The 15747-nt window shown below is 36.9% G+C and overlaps 2 protein-coding genes and 1 pseudogene across 2 annotated transcripts; all 3 read right to left on the bottom strand.

Moving 5' to 3' along the window:
• Positions 1-620: 620 nt before the first annotated feature.
• LOC113278553 (pimeloyl-[acyl-carrier protein] methyl ester esterase-like) lies at positions 621-2093 on the bottom strand. Its single transcript, XM_026527363.1, has 3 exons — positions 1404-2093; positions 1044-1204; positions 621-940 (listed from the first exon to the last, which is right to left on the bottom strand). The coding sequence occupies exons 1-3, from the start codon at positions 2037-2039 to the stop codon at positions 826-828; spliced, it is 912 nt and encodes a 303-aa protein (XP_026383148.1). The 5' UTR covers positions 2040-2093; the 3' UTR covers positions 621-825.
• Positions 2094-10470: 8377 nt separating this feature from the next.
• Positions 10471-10749, bottom strand: LOC113280707 (SKP1-like protein 1B). The gene has a single exon (XM_026529296.1). The coding sequence runs from the start codon at positions 10747-10749 to the stop codon at positions 10471-10473; it is 279 nt and encodes a 92-aa protein (XP_026385081.1).
• A 1527-nt stretch (positions 10750-12276) lies between these two features.
• Positions 12277-15747, bottom strand: part of LOC113280706 — a 6772-nt pseudogene continuing 3301 nt past the window's right edge.

Raw genomic sequence — 15747 nt, 5'->3', positions numbered from 1 at the left:
TTTTTCTGAAGCATTGTGTTATTTTGATGCCTCGTTGTCACTAAATAAATTTGCGCTGCCGATTATAAAGATACCTCACAGAACTAACAAAACTTATCTTAATAATAAGAAATTTTATCTATGCTACACTGTACATTGCCATACCTTTAATATAGATATTGCAAAAGCAAAATTTTAGTGTAAAATGAAACTTTGCCACACAACTGTACCAACAACATAAAAAGAATGTGGAAAAAAAATATAATCTTTTGATGCCACGATAAAGATTAGGTGCTGCAATATACTTCTTGGTACATAGGTTATTGCGGCACTAGTAGGGATGTATGCATTGGGTGCTGCAATATTTTAAGTTACTTGCAGTGTAACATAAAAATTAATAACCAAAGTAACCCACGATCCATGTCTAACACTTGATTGGAACAGTTCGGTTGAGATTTTTTTTCTTCATTTTTGTTTGTTTACTAGTTATGTAGTTCTTCACAAAGATCATTTGCTAGGAGCAGAAATCCAATTTCATATATTGGCCATAGCAGATAATTCTCTAATAGAACTGTAAATAGTTGAACACAGCGCAGCGGCCCAATTTTAAAATTTGACGTCACATATTAATTTTTGTCGACAGATCACAAAAAAAATAAAAAAATAAAATGACGAAAATTACAATTACAAATAGCATGAACACAATTACACAAATATTTCACTTTTGACTAAGAACACACTTGCATTTACGAATAGGGAAAATTGATATTCAGCTGTGCCAAAGGGAGGGACTTCAATCATACACCGAGCAATATTTTGACTTGGTTAACTTAACCAAAGTAGTAGCTAGTGATCAGTTACAAATTTCATAATGATATCATTGAAGAGCTTTGGGTTTTCGAGCATCGGTTCATGTGACGTTTTCTTAATGACTTCCAAACTTACCTTTTCTCCAAGAAGCCTGATAATCAATTAAGAAAAATCAATAAGCGGCGCGCGGTAAGTTCTATCTTTGAAATAATTAAAGAAAATGAAGTAAACAATGGCCCTGTTAATATACTTACTCTTTGAGCTCATAAGCTTTCTCCACTGGAAATAATCCATCGTACTCACCCCATATTATTAAAACCTGTTGTTGTAGGATAGAGATTTCGACCGTGTTACTTTTTCCAATTGTTAATCCCTTCAGGAGTTGTAAATTTTCCTCCCTATCAGACATCGTAGTCTACAACAAGAAAAACAGAAATTTCAAATGAAGAATTGAAATGATTCATCTCTAAACAATTACTGATTTGGTCCTTTTGGGCTTCATGTATTCACCTTTTTCGACTAAACATATGGCAACAGTTTTTACAAAATGAAGCCAGAGTTTTATATATATGGGCGTCACTAATATTAAGGAGCAAGAAAGAAAGATTGCTTACTTTGATGATATCCTTTAACAGAAAATCAGGTGAAAATGGAGGTTTATAGTAAGTTAAACTCAGCAACATGCGCAGCTGCGAAGCTTTAACCGGCAACAATAAATCTTCGATTTTCTCGAAATTTATTTTCTTCAATAATTCTTCATTATCTTTCAATCTCATATTTATAGCAGAATTCGCAATAACAACTTTCTCAATTTTCTCAGGGAACAATCTTGCCATATGATAAGCAACAAAGCCACCATAACTTGAACCTACAACTGAGTATGTCTTAACTCCCAGGTGATCCATTACTTTTCCAATCGAAACTGCTTGAAATATCTCGGTTCTTTCGGAGGAAGTAGTTGTGGATTTTCCGGTGAAAATCAGCTCCGGAATGTACAGACAGAAATGATTTGATAGAAATTTAACTTGATTACACCAATTCCAAAGTGGGTTGAATGCAAAACCATGAAGTAAGACTAATGATGGTTTGAATACGGTAGCTTTAGAGCTTTTATTCGGTGCCCAAACATTAATTGTGGTCTCCGAATCGATATTTATGGTTTGAGGTGAAAGATTTGAAGATTTGAAAGTTCTCCGGTGGAATTTTTCTTCGAATGAAACGAGGCTGAAACATGAAGTTGAAGATTCCATGGTTCTTGGAGCTACGTTTTTCTTTGATTGGCTATTCAGTGCTGCCAAGCTTTGATTTCTAAGGGAAAACGAAGTATGAATCAATGGAGTAGAATTAGATTAAGATATAAATGTAATTATTTATGCATCAATCAGTAGGATCGTAATTAAACAAGTACATTATTTGCTGGTGGCATGTTGCTGTCGTTAGTTTATGGCCTGGTGGGTCTTGTTTATTTGTATTTCCACGATTATTTTCTTTTTGTGTCCCAAGAAGTTACCACTACCACCGCCAACCTTATATATCTATACTAGGGGTGTCAACGGGTCCTCTCGGGTATCACTAGACCCGGACCCGTACCCTACTTATAATGATCGGGTCCGGTTCCTAACGGTTCCGGGTCCGGTTCCTAAACTTGTGGACCCAGAACCGGACCCGTTTAAATACCTGGGTACCCGTCGGTTACGGATACCCATTGGGTCTTAATAAAACTATTTAAAAAACCTCAAAAACTTAATATATTTCTTTTTTTGGCTTGGATTTAAATAATTTTTATAAAAATTTATTATTATTTCTTATTAATGTACTAAATAAATGTTAAATGTAAGAGAAAAAATTTAAATGAGTAAAATATCAAAGCTAAAACTAGCAAAAATACTTGTAATTTTGCTAAAAATATGAATAAAAGAATGAATAAACGGGTACCCGATACCCGCGGGTACCCAACGGGTATTACCCGTTTGGACCCGTTTAAATTCGGGTCCAATCGGGTAATTACCCGCCGGGTCCTAAGTAGCTAATGGGTCCGGGTAATGGGTACCCATTGACAGCCCTAATCTATACAGAAAACATATATTTTAATTTTCCTGTTGCCTTCTTTCTTTGTCACCATGACACAGTGCCACTTAATTAGTAGAAATCTAATGATAAGTTCTGAATTATGAACAAAGTCAAGAACCTAACATAACCCTAAAGTTCTTAATTATTTCCTAAAGTTAATCGTGATATTTTAGGAAAGGGGTTTCCCAAAACCGGTTATAATTCTTGGTGGCCAAGTTTGCAACCTATATAAATAGGTAATTAGGCCTTGTAGAATTTGTATTGTGTATAAAACGATTAAGAGATCAGTGATTTCTTGTATAGCTTTTAGGGATAAAGTTAGGGTTTCATGGTGAGAGCATATTGGTGAGGAACAAGAGACAAGGTTATCGTCTCGGGTAATTATTACGATGTAACCAAGGTTTGCTGGGATTCACACGACGTTGTAATCGTTTTTCTTCATAGTGGATTTGAGTTGGAGCGGCTCAAAGTGGACGTAGACAATATACACAAGTTGTATGTATTGATCGAACCACTATAAATCTTGTATCTTGTGAGTTGATTTATCTTTCTCGTATTATTATAGTTGCTTGTGCTTGATTTACTTATTATTCATCATAATATCTCAAGTTACGTTATTCCGCAGTTGTCAGTGATTCCCTAAGAAAATCCTGACAACCGGTATCAGAGCTCGGGTTAGAGCTTTAGGGTTTATCGTAGTACGATTGGAGTGGTAGTTATGGGTGATAATAACGAAAGTACGGTAGCTAGTGGTAAAGTTTTTAATGGGAAGAACTTTGCGTTTTGGAAGTCTTGGATGGAAGACTACCTATATGAGAAAGACCTTGCTGATCCACTGGGTGGAGTTGCGAAAAAGGGAGCACAGAAAGACGATGAATGGACAACTCTTGATCGCAAGTGTGTAGCCTATATTCGTAGATGTCTAACGGAGGAAGTCTACAATAACGTACAAGAGGAAACTAGTACGAAGGATCTTATGGATAAACTTGAAAAGTTGTATCAAAAGTCATCAGCCTCGCGGAAGATTATGTTGTGTGAACAATTATTTAATCTGAAGATGCAAGAAGGCGAAACTATTTCAGCACATCTTGGGAAGTTTAAATCTATTATTTCTCATCTTTCAAAAGTTAGTATTACTTTTGATGATGAAGTTCAAGATTTGTGGTTGTTGTCGTCATTACCAAAGAGTTGGGAGACTGCAAGGACAACCATAAGCAATTCCGCAGGGAGCGATAAGTTGAAGATTGATGATGTGAAGCAAAGGTTGATCATTGAAGAGGAAAGAAGAATAAAACAAGGTTATGGTACTAGTACTTCAAGCTCGGACTTAAGTTTGCAGGAAGAAGATAGAGGCAGGAGTTCAAATAGGAACAACAACAACAAATCCAGATGGAAGTCTAGATGGAAGTCTAGGGGAGATCTCAATCCAGGCCTAGAGGTGTTGTTGAGTGTTGGGCGTGTAAGAAAGTAGGACACTTCAAGCGCGATTTTCCGGAAAACAAAGGTGCTAATAATGGTGGAAACAAAGGTAATCAAGAAGAGGTCAACGTAGTTGCATCTGCGAAACTGGTGAAGGTCCTTGTTGATAACAAGAAGGTGATTACGGAAGGTTTTCTACTACTCTCTGAGGACAAGCAAGATGAGTCTTGGATTATAGACTCGGGAGCTTTTTTCCATGCAACGGGTGATAAGAGTATTACGATCTCTTATAAAGAAGGAGACTATGGACAAGTATTCTTAGGTGACGGTGAAGCATGTGACATCATTGGTTTGGGTGATGTGATCTTGAAAGTCAACGGTTCGACATGGAAATTGAAGGATGTACGACACGTTCCAAATTTGAAGAAGAACTTGGTGCCTGTGGGCCAAGTTTGTGATGATGGCTGTGAAGTTGTGCTTACGAAACACAATTGGAAAGTGAAAAAAGGAGCTATGGTATTAGCTCGTGGAGTTAGAGTCGGTACTCTATACCGGACTTCAGATTGAACTACTTTTGCAGTGGCTAGTAGTGGTGAAGACACTAACTTATGGCATAGAAGATTAGGGCACATGAGTGAGAAGAACATGAAGATTCTATGTTCGGGAGAATATATACCTAAGGTGAAGTCTATTGATATGAGTTTTTGTGAAGACTGTGTTCTTGGAAAGAAAAAACGGGTTAGTTTCAGCAGAGATGGCACAGCCTTGAGAAGTGAGAAACTTGATTTGGTTCATATTGATGTATGGGGACAATTGATGTTGCATCTCACAGAGGGTTCCAATATTATGTCACCTTTATTGATAATCACTCAAGGAAGGTGTGGCTTTACTTCATGAAGAATAAGTTCGAGTTGTATGGAGTGTTTAAGAAGTGGAAAGCTTTGGTTGAAACAGAAACTGGTCTGAAGTTGAAGTGTCTAAGGTCAGAAAACGGTGGTGAGTATGACAAAACAGAATTCTTACAGTTATGCGCTACAAATGGAATTCGTTTGGAAAGGACAGTTCCAAGGACGCCACAGGAGAATGGAGTAGCAGAACGTATGAATTGGACGTTGAATGCACGTGCTAGGTGCATGAGGTTGCAGTCTGGTTTGCCCGAGACCTTCTGGGCACATGCAACAGAGACGGATGCTTATCTAATCAATAGGACACCTAGTAGTCCATTATATATGAAGATACCGGAGGAGGTTTGGACCGGAAAAAAGGTAAATCTTTCATATTTGAAAGTTTTTGGTTGTGTTGCTTATATTCATCTTAGTCCCAGTGAGATGTCTAAGATAGGTGCTCAAGCAAAGAAGTGTATATTTCTTAGTTACGAAAATGACGCTTTTGGGTATAAACTTTGGACTACGAGGGTCACAAAGTTATTAGAAGTAGAGACGTCACTTTTAATGAGAATGAGTTGTACAAGGACATGAATAAGACACAAGTTGAAGATGTCAGATCAAGCAACGTTGATAAGGAGTTGTATATCGATATTGATGATGTTTCTGGAAAAAATGTGGTACAAGAAGAGCATGATGTTGCTGATGGCGGAGAAGTACAAGAAGGGACTTCTGCTGCAGTGGGAGTTACTCCTATAGTTCCACAAGAAGTACGAAGATCATCAAGAACTCCAAAACCAAATCCAAGGTATGCTCTGAATTATCTATTACTTACGGATGGAGGTGAACCTGAAGATATTAAAGAAGCACTAGCGGCTAATGATTCAGGCAAGTGGCAACTTGCTATGGAAGATGAGATGAATTCACTTGAGGAGAATGTCACTTGGTTGTTAGTAAAATTACCAAGAGGTAAGAAGGTGTTACATAACAAGTGGGTTTATCGGATGAATTCTGAAGAAAATGGAGATATTCGCTACAAAGTGAGGTTGGTTGTGAAAGGTTTCCAGCAAAAACCTGGTGTTGATTATGACAAGATATTTTCTCCAGTTGTGAAGATGACTACTACTCGAGTAGTGTTAGGTCTAGTGGCTTCTGAAGATCTCTACCTTGAAAAGTTGGATGTAAAGACAACTTTTCTTCACGGTGACCTAGATGAAGAAATTTACATGAAGTAGCCAGAAGGATTCATAGTAAAAGGCGAGGAAGAGATGGTGCGCAAGCTAAAGAAGAGTTTGTATGGCTTAAAACAAGCCCAGAGACAGTGGTACAAGAAGTTTGATAACTTCATTCATAGAGGTGGTTACTCACGATGTAATACAGATCATTGTTGTTACTTCAAAAGGTGCAGTTCTGACTACATCATATTATTACTGTATGTGGATGATATGTTGGTTGCCGGAACATCTCTACAAGAAGTTGAGAATTTGAAGAAACAATTATCAAGCGAGTTTGCTATGAAAGATCTTGGTGAAGCAAAGCAGATTCTTGGTATGAGGATCATAAGAGACAGAGATAAGGGTGTACTTATGCTTAGTAAGACTGAATATATTGAACGATTGTTGAAAAGGTTCAATATGGAGAATGCTAAACCTGTTAGTTCTCCACTTGGAAGTCAAATTCGTCTTTCAAGTATGCAATGTGCGAAGACAAATGAAGAAAAGGAGTACATAGCTAACATACCGTATTCTTCAGCGATTTGGAGTCTACTGTGTGTTATGGTGTGCACGAAACCGGATATTGCACATGCAGTGGGAGTAGTGAGTAGATATGCAACCAACCCAGGAAAACAACATTGGGAAGCTGTGAAGTGGATTCTCAGGTATTTGAGAGGTAAAACAAACGTACCATTCTGTTATGGAAAAGGTGGTTCTATCTTGAGGAGTTATGTGGATGCAGACTTCGCAGGTGATGTAGATAAAAGGAGAAGTACGACCGGTTATGTTTATACTTTGGGGTAAGCTGCAACGAGTTAGAACTCACAGTTACAGAAGTTGGTAACATTGTCTACTACGGAAGCGGAATACGTAGCAGTCACAGAAGCGAGGAAGGAGATGATTTGGGTACGAGGTTTGTTAGATGAGTTGGGAAAGGAACAACGAGATAGTGTTAAGTTTAGCGACAGTCAAAGCGCTATACATTTAGCCAAGAACTCAGCCTATCATGGTAGGACGAAGCATATAGATATTCACTACCATTTCATTCGGGAACTCTTATAAGAAGGAGAGTTGAAGCTCGAGAAGATTCTTGGTTCGAAGAATCCGGCAGATACGTTTACCAAGGGAGTTACATCAGACAAGCTAAAGATCTGCAAGGCTTTAGTTGGTCTCTTAGAATGAGGATATGGGAGGGGAGCCGCACTAGAAAAGAAGATGTTTTAGCACCGTTAATCCAAGGTTGAAGATTCGAAGATAATCAATAAGTTTTGAAAATGAGAGATTGTTAGTTAATTGAAGACTAATTAATTATTTCCTAAAGCTAGTCGTGATATTTTAGGAAAGGGGTTTCCTAAACCGGTTATAATTCCTGGTGGCCAAGTCTGTAACCTATATGAATAGGTAACTAGGCCTTGTAGAATTTGTATTTTGTAGAAAACGATTAAGAGATCAGTGAGAGATTTCTTGTATAGGTTTTAGGGATAATGCTAGGGTTTCGTGGTGAGAGCATATTGGTGAGGAACAAGAGACAAGGTTATCGTCTCGGGTAATTGTTGTCGTGTAACCAAGGGTTTGCTTGGATTCACACGACGTTGTAATCGTTTTTCTTCATAGTGGATTTGAGTTGGTGCGGCTCAAAGTGGACGTAGACAATATATACAAGTTTTATGTATTGGTCGAACCACTATAAATCTTGTGTCCTGTGAGTTGATTTATCTTTTTTTTATTATTATAGTTGCTTGTGCTTGATTTACTTATTATTCATCATAATATCTCAAAGTCCGTTATTCCGCGGTTGTCAGTGATTCCCTAAGAAAATTCTGACATATTCATTAATTGAAAATGAGTTCTGGTACAACGACCTGTCTTAACCAAGCCTGTCTAGGTGTCTCTGTTAAAGATAGTGTGCATGTGTCCTTGTCTCATTGGTCATTTTTTATTTACTAATGAGTGTATGACAACTGTTAATGGTTTTTTGGTTACCGTTATCTGTCAGGTGTTTTACATTAAATAGTACTGTACCTCTAATTCCTGTGGTTATGTTCAGTTAATGAAATTGGTTGGATTCTTTTACCACAACTATGGTATCATGTTGAAGACCTTAAATCTCTGGTTTTGACCTTTTTTCACGGGTATACATAACATTAAAAGTCAAAAACTTAAACGACAAGAATTCTAGAACCAAGTAGAAGACATATAGAGTAGTTCCCTTCGTTTGGGAAACTAAATACGAGGGAACGTGTCTTTAGAAGTTTGGTGAAGCCCGATTAATTTTCATTTTTCACCCCACACCATACCATATTGGGCAAACAGAAAATGAGTCATTTGTCCAGAAACAATTTAAACCAGGTTGATATGGACGAGTAAGATTTTGGTCCGGATCAAATGGACGAAAACAATTACAAATTGAATGAAATTGGGTTACATTGTGTATTATACTTGGATGAAAATGTGTCGCTCGTGCGTTACACTTGGATAAATCCAGAATTATCCAACTTCAAACTGAATGTAACTGGATTGCACTGTGTGAATAGAAAGTATATTTTTTATTCCCGTCCATTTTAACAGTATCAAATTTTATATGTCTTTCTCACTCAAAAATTATGGTTTTTGGGCTTATCGACCTATTCGGTGTTGCGCAAAACCGAGTAGTCCCAAAAACAGGTGGTATTGGTGTAATTTATCTACGTACACGGTAACACTAAGTTTTGCATGCATGCTCATGATAGTTTTTTTCTTCCAATTTCTTCTTTCCTCTTAGTTTCCAAACTTCAACTCAGTTGATAAATGAAGGTTATCATTGGTAAACAACGGTATTCTCCTAAAAGTCAAAAGCCCATTGTACATGATGATTAGTTTTGGGGAGAAAAAGATTACACTCCTTAACGGAATAAGGCTAAAGGTTCAATTGTTCATTCTATTTTGGCCATCCCAACAGAAACCAAACGAAGTTACCTATAATGACCGTTTCAGATTGTCATTAGGGCACGAACAATTAATCTAATCATTCAACAATAATAGATTCAGACTACCCTTAATAGTATGAACCATTCATTCAAAATTTACAATGGCTTGAACCATTAAATTATGGTGGCTTAATTGTTACTTATGATATGGCAAGCTTATTCCAGTAATTTAAATTTGGCAAAGTTGTTATTGGAAATTCTGCTATAAATATGAGATTTAAGGACAATGAAGAACTATCAAAGAAAATACAATTTCGAGAAAACCAAAGATATTTTAATGCCGGTTAAAGCTTGGCAGTTCCATAAGTTGATGAGTTTGACCTTATACACCTCCATTTTCACCTATCTTTCTGTTGAAGAATATATAAAACCATGGCTGCAACAATATAAAACAGTAATTAACTTCAACTTGTAAAAACTATTAAAAGTTTTGACGAAAAAGTTGATTAAATAAAGTTCAAATCAGTAATTTAGAGATGAATCATTCAAGGAAGTCAAGGAAGTAACCTCAGCTCGAAAACTCAAAGCTCTTCAATGATATCGCTATGAATCCTATGATTATGATTTAACCTCAGTTTATTCTCTTACTTCCATCCAATTCGTTGAGCTATAACTCCCTCAGTCAATGTATTTGTGATTGCCTCTACCGGTAATAAGCAATCCGTTTTGGCATTTTGCATTCCGTCTAGGAAAAGGGTTTCCAATGCTGGCAATCAAAGGTAGGCAGCCAGTAAACATTCTTCGAGGTTCCACATCATGCCATGCATCCGAATGTTTGATATGCGATGTGGCCCTGTGGGAATGCATGAATGAATTCTTACACAACGTAAAAGTCAATGCTCTTCGGACTTCAGTAGGTCAAGCGGTTTATATTTTTTTTTCCTATTTTTGTGACTGACTCTTATATATCCATAACAAGCAGCAGATGCCCTTAATCCATCTTTTTGTTTCTTACTTCAAGATAATCAATATTTTGAGAAACAAGAACAAAATGTATGCAATCAAATTTAAACAATGAATTAAGAAAGCCAATCATAATAATCAGTATTAATCAAATAAAAATTGTCTGGAAAAATCAAAAACATAAAGTAAACCACAAACCATAGACTAAAGAAACAAACAAATAAATCATTCAAAAGCCCACTGGTTTTCCCTTCTGACCTCCTCCTCTTCCTCAGGGGTGAAGTCATTCTTGATGTTGAATGTCTTGCGGATCTCCTCTGGTGTCTTTCCCTTGATCATATCAGCAACTGTCTGGCAAGTCAAAATCTTGCATGTTACATTGGGTAAAGGTATTCCGTTATCAGAACAATCATCTTCGATCACATGTTTGATGGTTTGAGATTGAAGAGCAACGGATTTTTCAACATCAAATGTTTCTCCATCAGAACTCTTGAACGTTACCATCTTTGTCGACATATCCTATCAATTAAAGGTTGCAAAGAAAAAACTAATTGAGAAAAAAATCTTATGAGCAGAGAAAGAAAACCGAAGATATGGAACGTGAGAACCAGTGCCTTCGTTCACAGATATATATATAGAAGACTCTAGAATCATGAAGGATCGAAATTTGGAAGTTGTCTTCGTTTGGGAAACGGGATATTATGGTAAGAGTGAAAAGACGCGTCTCTAGCAGTAGGTTCCATATTGGATCTTGGGCCTTCTACAGACACACAGTTGGATTTGGGGAGGTAATGTCTCTAAAGGGAGGTCCAAGCTTAGGCAACTTAATGGTCGAACCGGTTCCCCTCTTACAGAATTCCTATTGCCTACTAACAATTTCAGTGCGGTGGCCATGTTTCTAAAATTCCCTCCTAAATCGAGTTTGTCCCAGTCCGCGTCTACTTCTATTGAGCTGTCTATAAATATTAACTTCGATATCCAGCTTTTACCATTCATTCATTCTCTGTCTCATAAACTAGATTTTCTCTTCCTCTCGCTAGAAATAGAAGTTGACAGCAATTTGTGGGTTTCGTCATGGTGATTTGGTAGAAGTAAGCAGTACAGAAGAAGGATTCTTGGGTTCGTATTTCGAAGCTAGAATAATTAATCAAAACTTCTATCCTTTTATGGGCTGTGGCTGCGGGACACAGGGTTCACTTAAACTTCTCAAATACTTTGTTATCTAATTGGCAAGCCATTTTTGTGTAATTTAGTTTCTGTTTTCTTTGTTCGTTTTTTCTACCTCTGGTAGACCTCTTTGTACATTCCTTCTTTCAATAATATCTCCTTTTCGATCAAAAAAAAAAAGAGTTTGCTAAGAGAAGTTGTTCCTCGCAGTGAAATTAGACACATGCCTCCTAAATTTAAAGCATCATATTTCAATGTAAGTGATCCGGTTGATGTTTTCTGCAAGGATGGATGGTGGTATGGGATAATTACGGGTAGAGATCCTATTCGAAGTAAACGTACAGGTGCAGATCGTTCTATATACTCTGTATGCTTCCCTTTGTCAGGTGAAGAAATTGAATACCGAATGTGGGAATTGAGAGCTCATCTAGAAAGGGTTAACGGCAATTGGATTTGTTCACGAGTCCGCAGATATAGTTATGGATGTGGATCAGGATTTGTCAAGAAAAGTTCTGCCAATGGTGCTTTAGTTTGAAGTTCATATTACTTATAGGAATTCTTTTATACTTTTTTACTGCACTGCAATGTTTTTCTGTAAATCATGTAGGTTTATAATTCTTGTTGCTGTTAGTTCATGTAGGTTTTTCTGTACGTATTATTGCTTTGTGGATATGTATGCACAAACAAGTAACATCATGCTAGCTTCTGTTACTGATACTAGTGGTTGCGCATTTCGATACAGTACTATAGATACAGTACCAAACGAGTAAAATTCACTTACGTTGTCGAAGAAAAATCAAGTCATATGAGCCAATACATTTCCTATCGTTATGCATGCAGATGCAGTATATATGATATATCCCTTTATGCGAGAATTTGTTTTTCTCCTGAATTCCGATTACCTGCTAAGACCTCCTTTGGATTCTCCATCTTTTCCTTTTGTAAATCCACCACTTCGACATTATAGACGTAGTACTTCGTAGCAACCAAGAAAGCAACTAAATTAATCACGTTTAATACAGCAAGAAACCAGTTGTAATAGTCTAAATGCGACTGATTATAGTTACTTCTGATCCATCCTTCATGACCATCTTTCTTTGTAATATCTGCCACTGTTGATAGAAGAAAACTACTAAGGAAGTTTCCAATTCCAATTCTAGTAGTAAAATATGTAGTCCCCAGACTTTTCATGCCTGCTGGTGCTTGATCATAAAAGAATTCGAGTTGTGAAACCAACGCACAAACGTCAGCAATCCCCATTAAGACGAACTGAGGTAGTAGTATGAATATGGTTAAAGGGACAATTTCACCTTGAGCGCTAATGCCATTTTCCCTTGCTACACTCAATCTTTTACGATCACATAAGGCAGCTGTAACCATGACAATGATATGAAAGACGTAGCCAGCTCCCATTCTCTGCAATAACGATATCCCTCTTGGGTTTTTTGTATATCGTCTAGCAATTGGTACAACGCAACGGTCATATACCACAATGCTTATTAACATTGATATCGTAACGAATGCTGTCAGACACGCTGGAGGAATATCGAAATTTGGACCCATGCTTCTGTCTAGTACTGTACCTTCTCTGACAAAAAGTGTGTTTATTTGTGCATACATGACGCTTGGTATGAAAGATGTAATTAGAATCGGTAACATCTTCATCATTTGTTTAGTCTCTTCAACTTGGGTTACTGTAGATAGCTACCATGATCCACTAGCATCATTAGTCTTTATAGCAGCTTTGTCGAAAATCCTATAGTATACAAGAAATAAATAACTGATGAGTGCAGCGTAATCCTTAGAGCACCTAAAGCTAGTTTCAGTCTTCTATATACTTTGCTTTAAACTGAAAAGTCTAAATATTTTGTCTATATGAATGAAGGAAAACATAAGAAAAAAGAAACAAACTAAACTGACCTTAATGAAGAGGTGTGTTCAATCCTAAACTTTCCATTTGAATATGCGTCTAAGTTTACCTCATGGAGCTCTTTCGGGTCACTGGGATACGGTAGCTTCAGCTTCTTGACAGTGGCAACAAAAACCTTAGCTAGTTTAGTGAAGGGGCTACCCTCTAAAATCTTGTGCCTATAAAATGGGGTACCAAGCAAGAATACCATTATTGAAAGGGAAAATTAGGGGGACACCCAAAAAAAAAAGTATTCTCATTGTCATCCGTAATTATCCGAAATTAATTTTAGATACCGTGACATCCATAAATATTTCTGTGACATCCATAATTATCTGAAATTATTAAAACTTGTCTGCATGACGGTTTATGCATCCGCATGACGTGTTATGCATATTGTTTTTCAGGGATAACTCGTTACGCATCCTAATTTTTCAGGGATATAATTGGCAACGCAACTTGGATATAACATATCTAAAAATCCACGCCTTGGAATTTTACAAATTTTATATCGTTGGAAATATTTTAAAGAGAGCTACGCAACGAGTACAAACAATAATATCAAATTTTTGTTTTTCATGAAAAAATCGGAGGGGGTCATCGTTTTAGGGAAAATTTTCGAAAACTGACTGCATATTCTTTTTGCAGCCTCCAAAAAAGATGCATAACACATTATGCAGATGCATAACGAATTATGCAACCATTTTTTCGACTGCATAACAAGTTATGTATCTGCATAACAAAGTTATATATCTATGACAAGTTATGTAGCCATTGTTTTAGTTGATTTTAGTTCGTACAGAAAAATTGGTGCATAATGCGTTATGCAACCATATCTAAATGATGCATATCAGGTTATGCATCCATTTTCTCGATGCATAAAAGATTATACAACAATTTTTTCGATGCATAATGCATTATGCAGTTACATTTTCGGATGCATAACAGGTTATGCATTCACTTTCATGACTGCATAACTTGTTATGTAGATATTATTGTAGGTGCATAACAAGTTATACAACCTTGTTTTTGTTGGTTTCAATACTAAGAAAAAAATATCTGCATAACGTAGATATTATTTCCTTCATCAAACCACTCATCTCTACTCTTTTAATAGTTTGTAAGCATTCATCCTTAAAAGTGCGTGGCAACCACAACGTAGATATTATACTGTGTCCGTCTCCAAACCCTGAATTCTCTTCTGGATCATAACTCCTATTCACAGCAGCACAACAGCTAAAGAAGAAGATAAGGAAACGAATTGATAAGCAATGGCATACGAGAACACTTTCTTCATATACGAGATTCAACTATCTTTTTCTACATCCATAATCGTCTATCTTTTTTCATGTGTAGCCTAATATACTTTGATTGTTTAAACATCGGCAATGTTTATTTTGTTACCATGATTTAGAGAAACGATGAAGCAATCAGTGGGTGTGATTTCAGATCTATTGGGTGAAAATTGGTGCGAACTTGTGTGGGTTTGATCATAATTGAAAAGGGAATTTTTGTGTCGCTGCTCAACAGATGGTATTACGTAATTGAAGTTAGGGTTTCGGTGTTCTTGAGAGATAGAGATGACATTGTTGATAAGGGGTCGGTGGTTTGAATATGAAGATGATTATGGGTTTCCTGTTGAACTCAAAAGAAGAAGATAGATCTGCTCTGAAGATCAAATGGTTGAATATGTGAATATGTGGAGGTTAACAAGATGAATGGGTTGTTGAGTGTTGAATCGAATTGATCCAAAATTAGAAAATGGATGATGAGTTGGTGGCGCTGTGAAAGAAAAGGAATTGAAGATGAAGAAAAGAAGAAAAAAGAACGAAACATAATTTTATAAAATATGGGTTTGAGAGTAATTTTTTCCTAGAAAATGGGTACGCGCCTTCAGATTTCTGGGCGTGAGTTTCACAGTGGGAAAGATCTGAAGAATGAGTCTCCCTGTAGTTTTCACTAATTGAAATGGCTAGTCCAACTGTTGGAAGGCCATAACCGAGAGCCCAAACTACATTGTCTTGAATATATACCACAAAGGTATTACCACCGAGGGCTCCAAAGAAGATGCTAAAACTCCACCAATTAAAGAAAGGCAACTTTTTCCCCCTCTCCTTGGGTTCAAAATCATCGAATTGGTCTTCGCCCATTGCGGAGATGTTGGGTTTGGTACATCCCGTGCCTATTGCAATTACATATAGTGCAACATAAAAGAATATAATTTGGAGGTTTGTTGTTTTTCCGTCTGGCTTTAATCCTGGCACTGAAACTGCCAGAGTAAGTAGGCACATGCACAATGGAATTTTCGTCAGTTGTCATAAAAGAAGTAGGCGATCATTCTGACAAGAAAATTGTAACTCATTATGTGATCTAACGTCACATTAAAATTAATAACTCATCATGAGAAGAAATCACCCCCCTTACCC

Source organism: Papaver somniferum, chromosome 5, assembly GCF_003573695.1.
Source record: "Papaver somniferum cultivar HN1 chromosome 5, ASM357369v1, whole genome shotgun sequence".
Lineage (NCBI taxonomy): Eukaryota > Viridiplantae > Streptophyta > Magnoliopsida > Ranunculales > Papaveraceae > Papaver > Papaver somniferum.
Note: the sequence above shows the minus strand (reverse complement) of the source record. Positions and strands in the feature narration are given on the sequence as shown.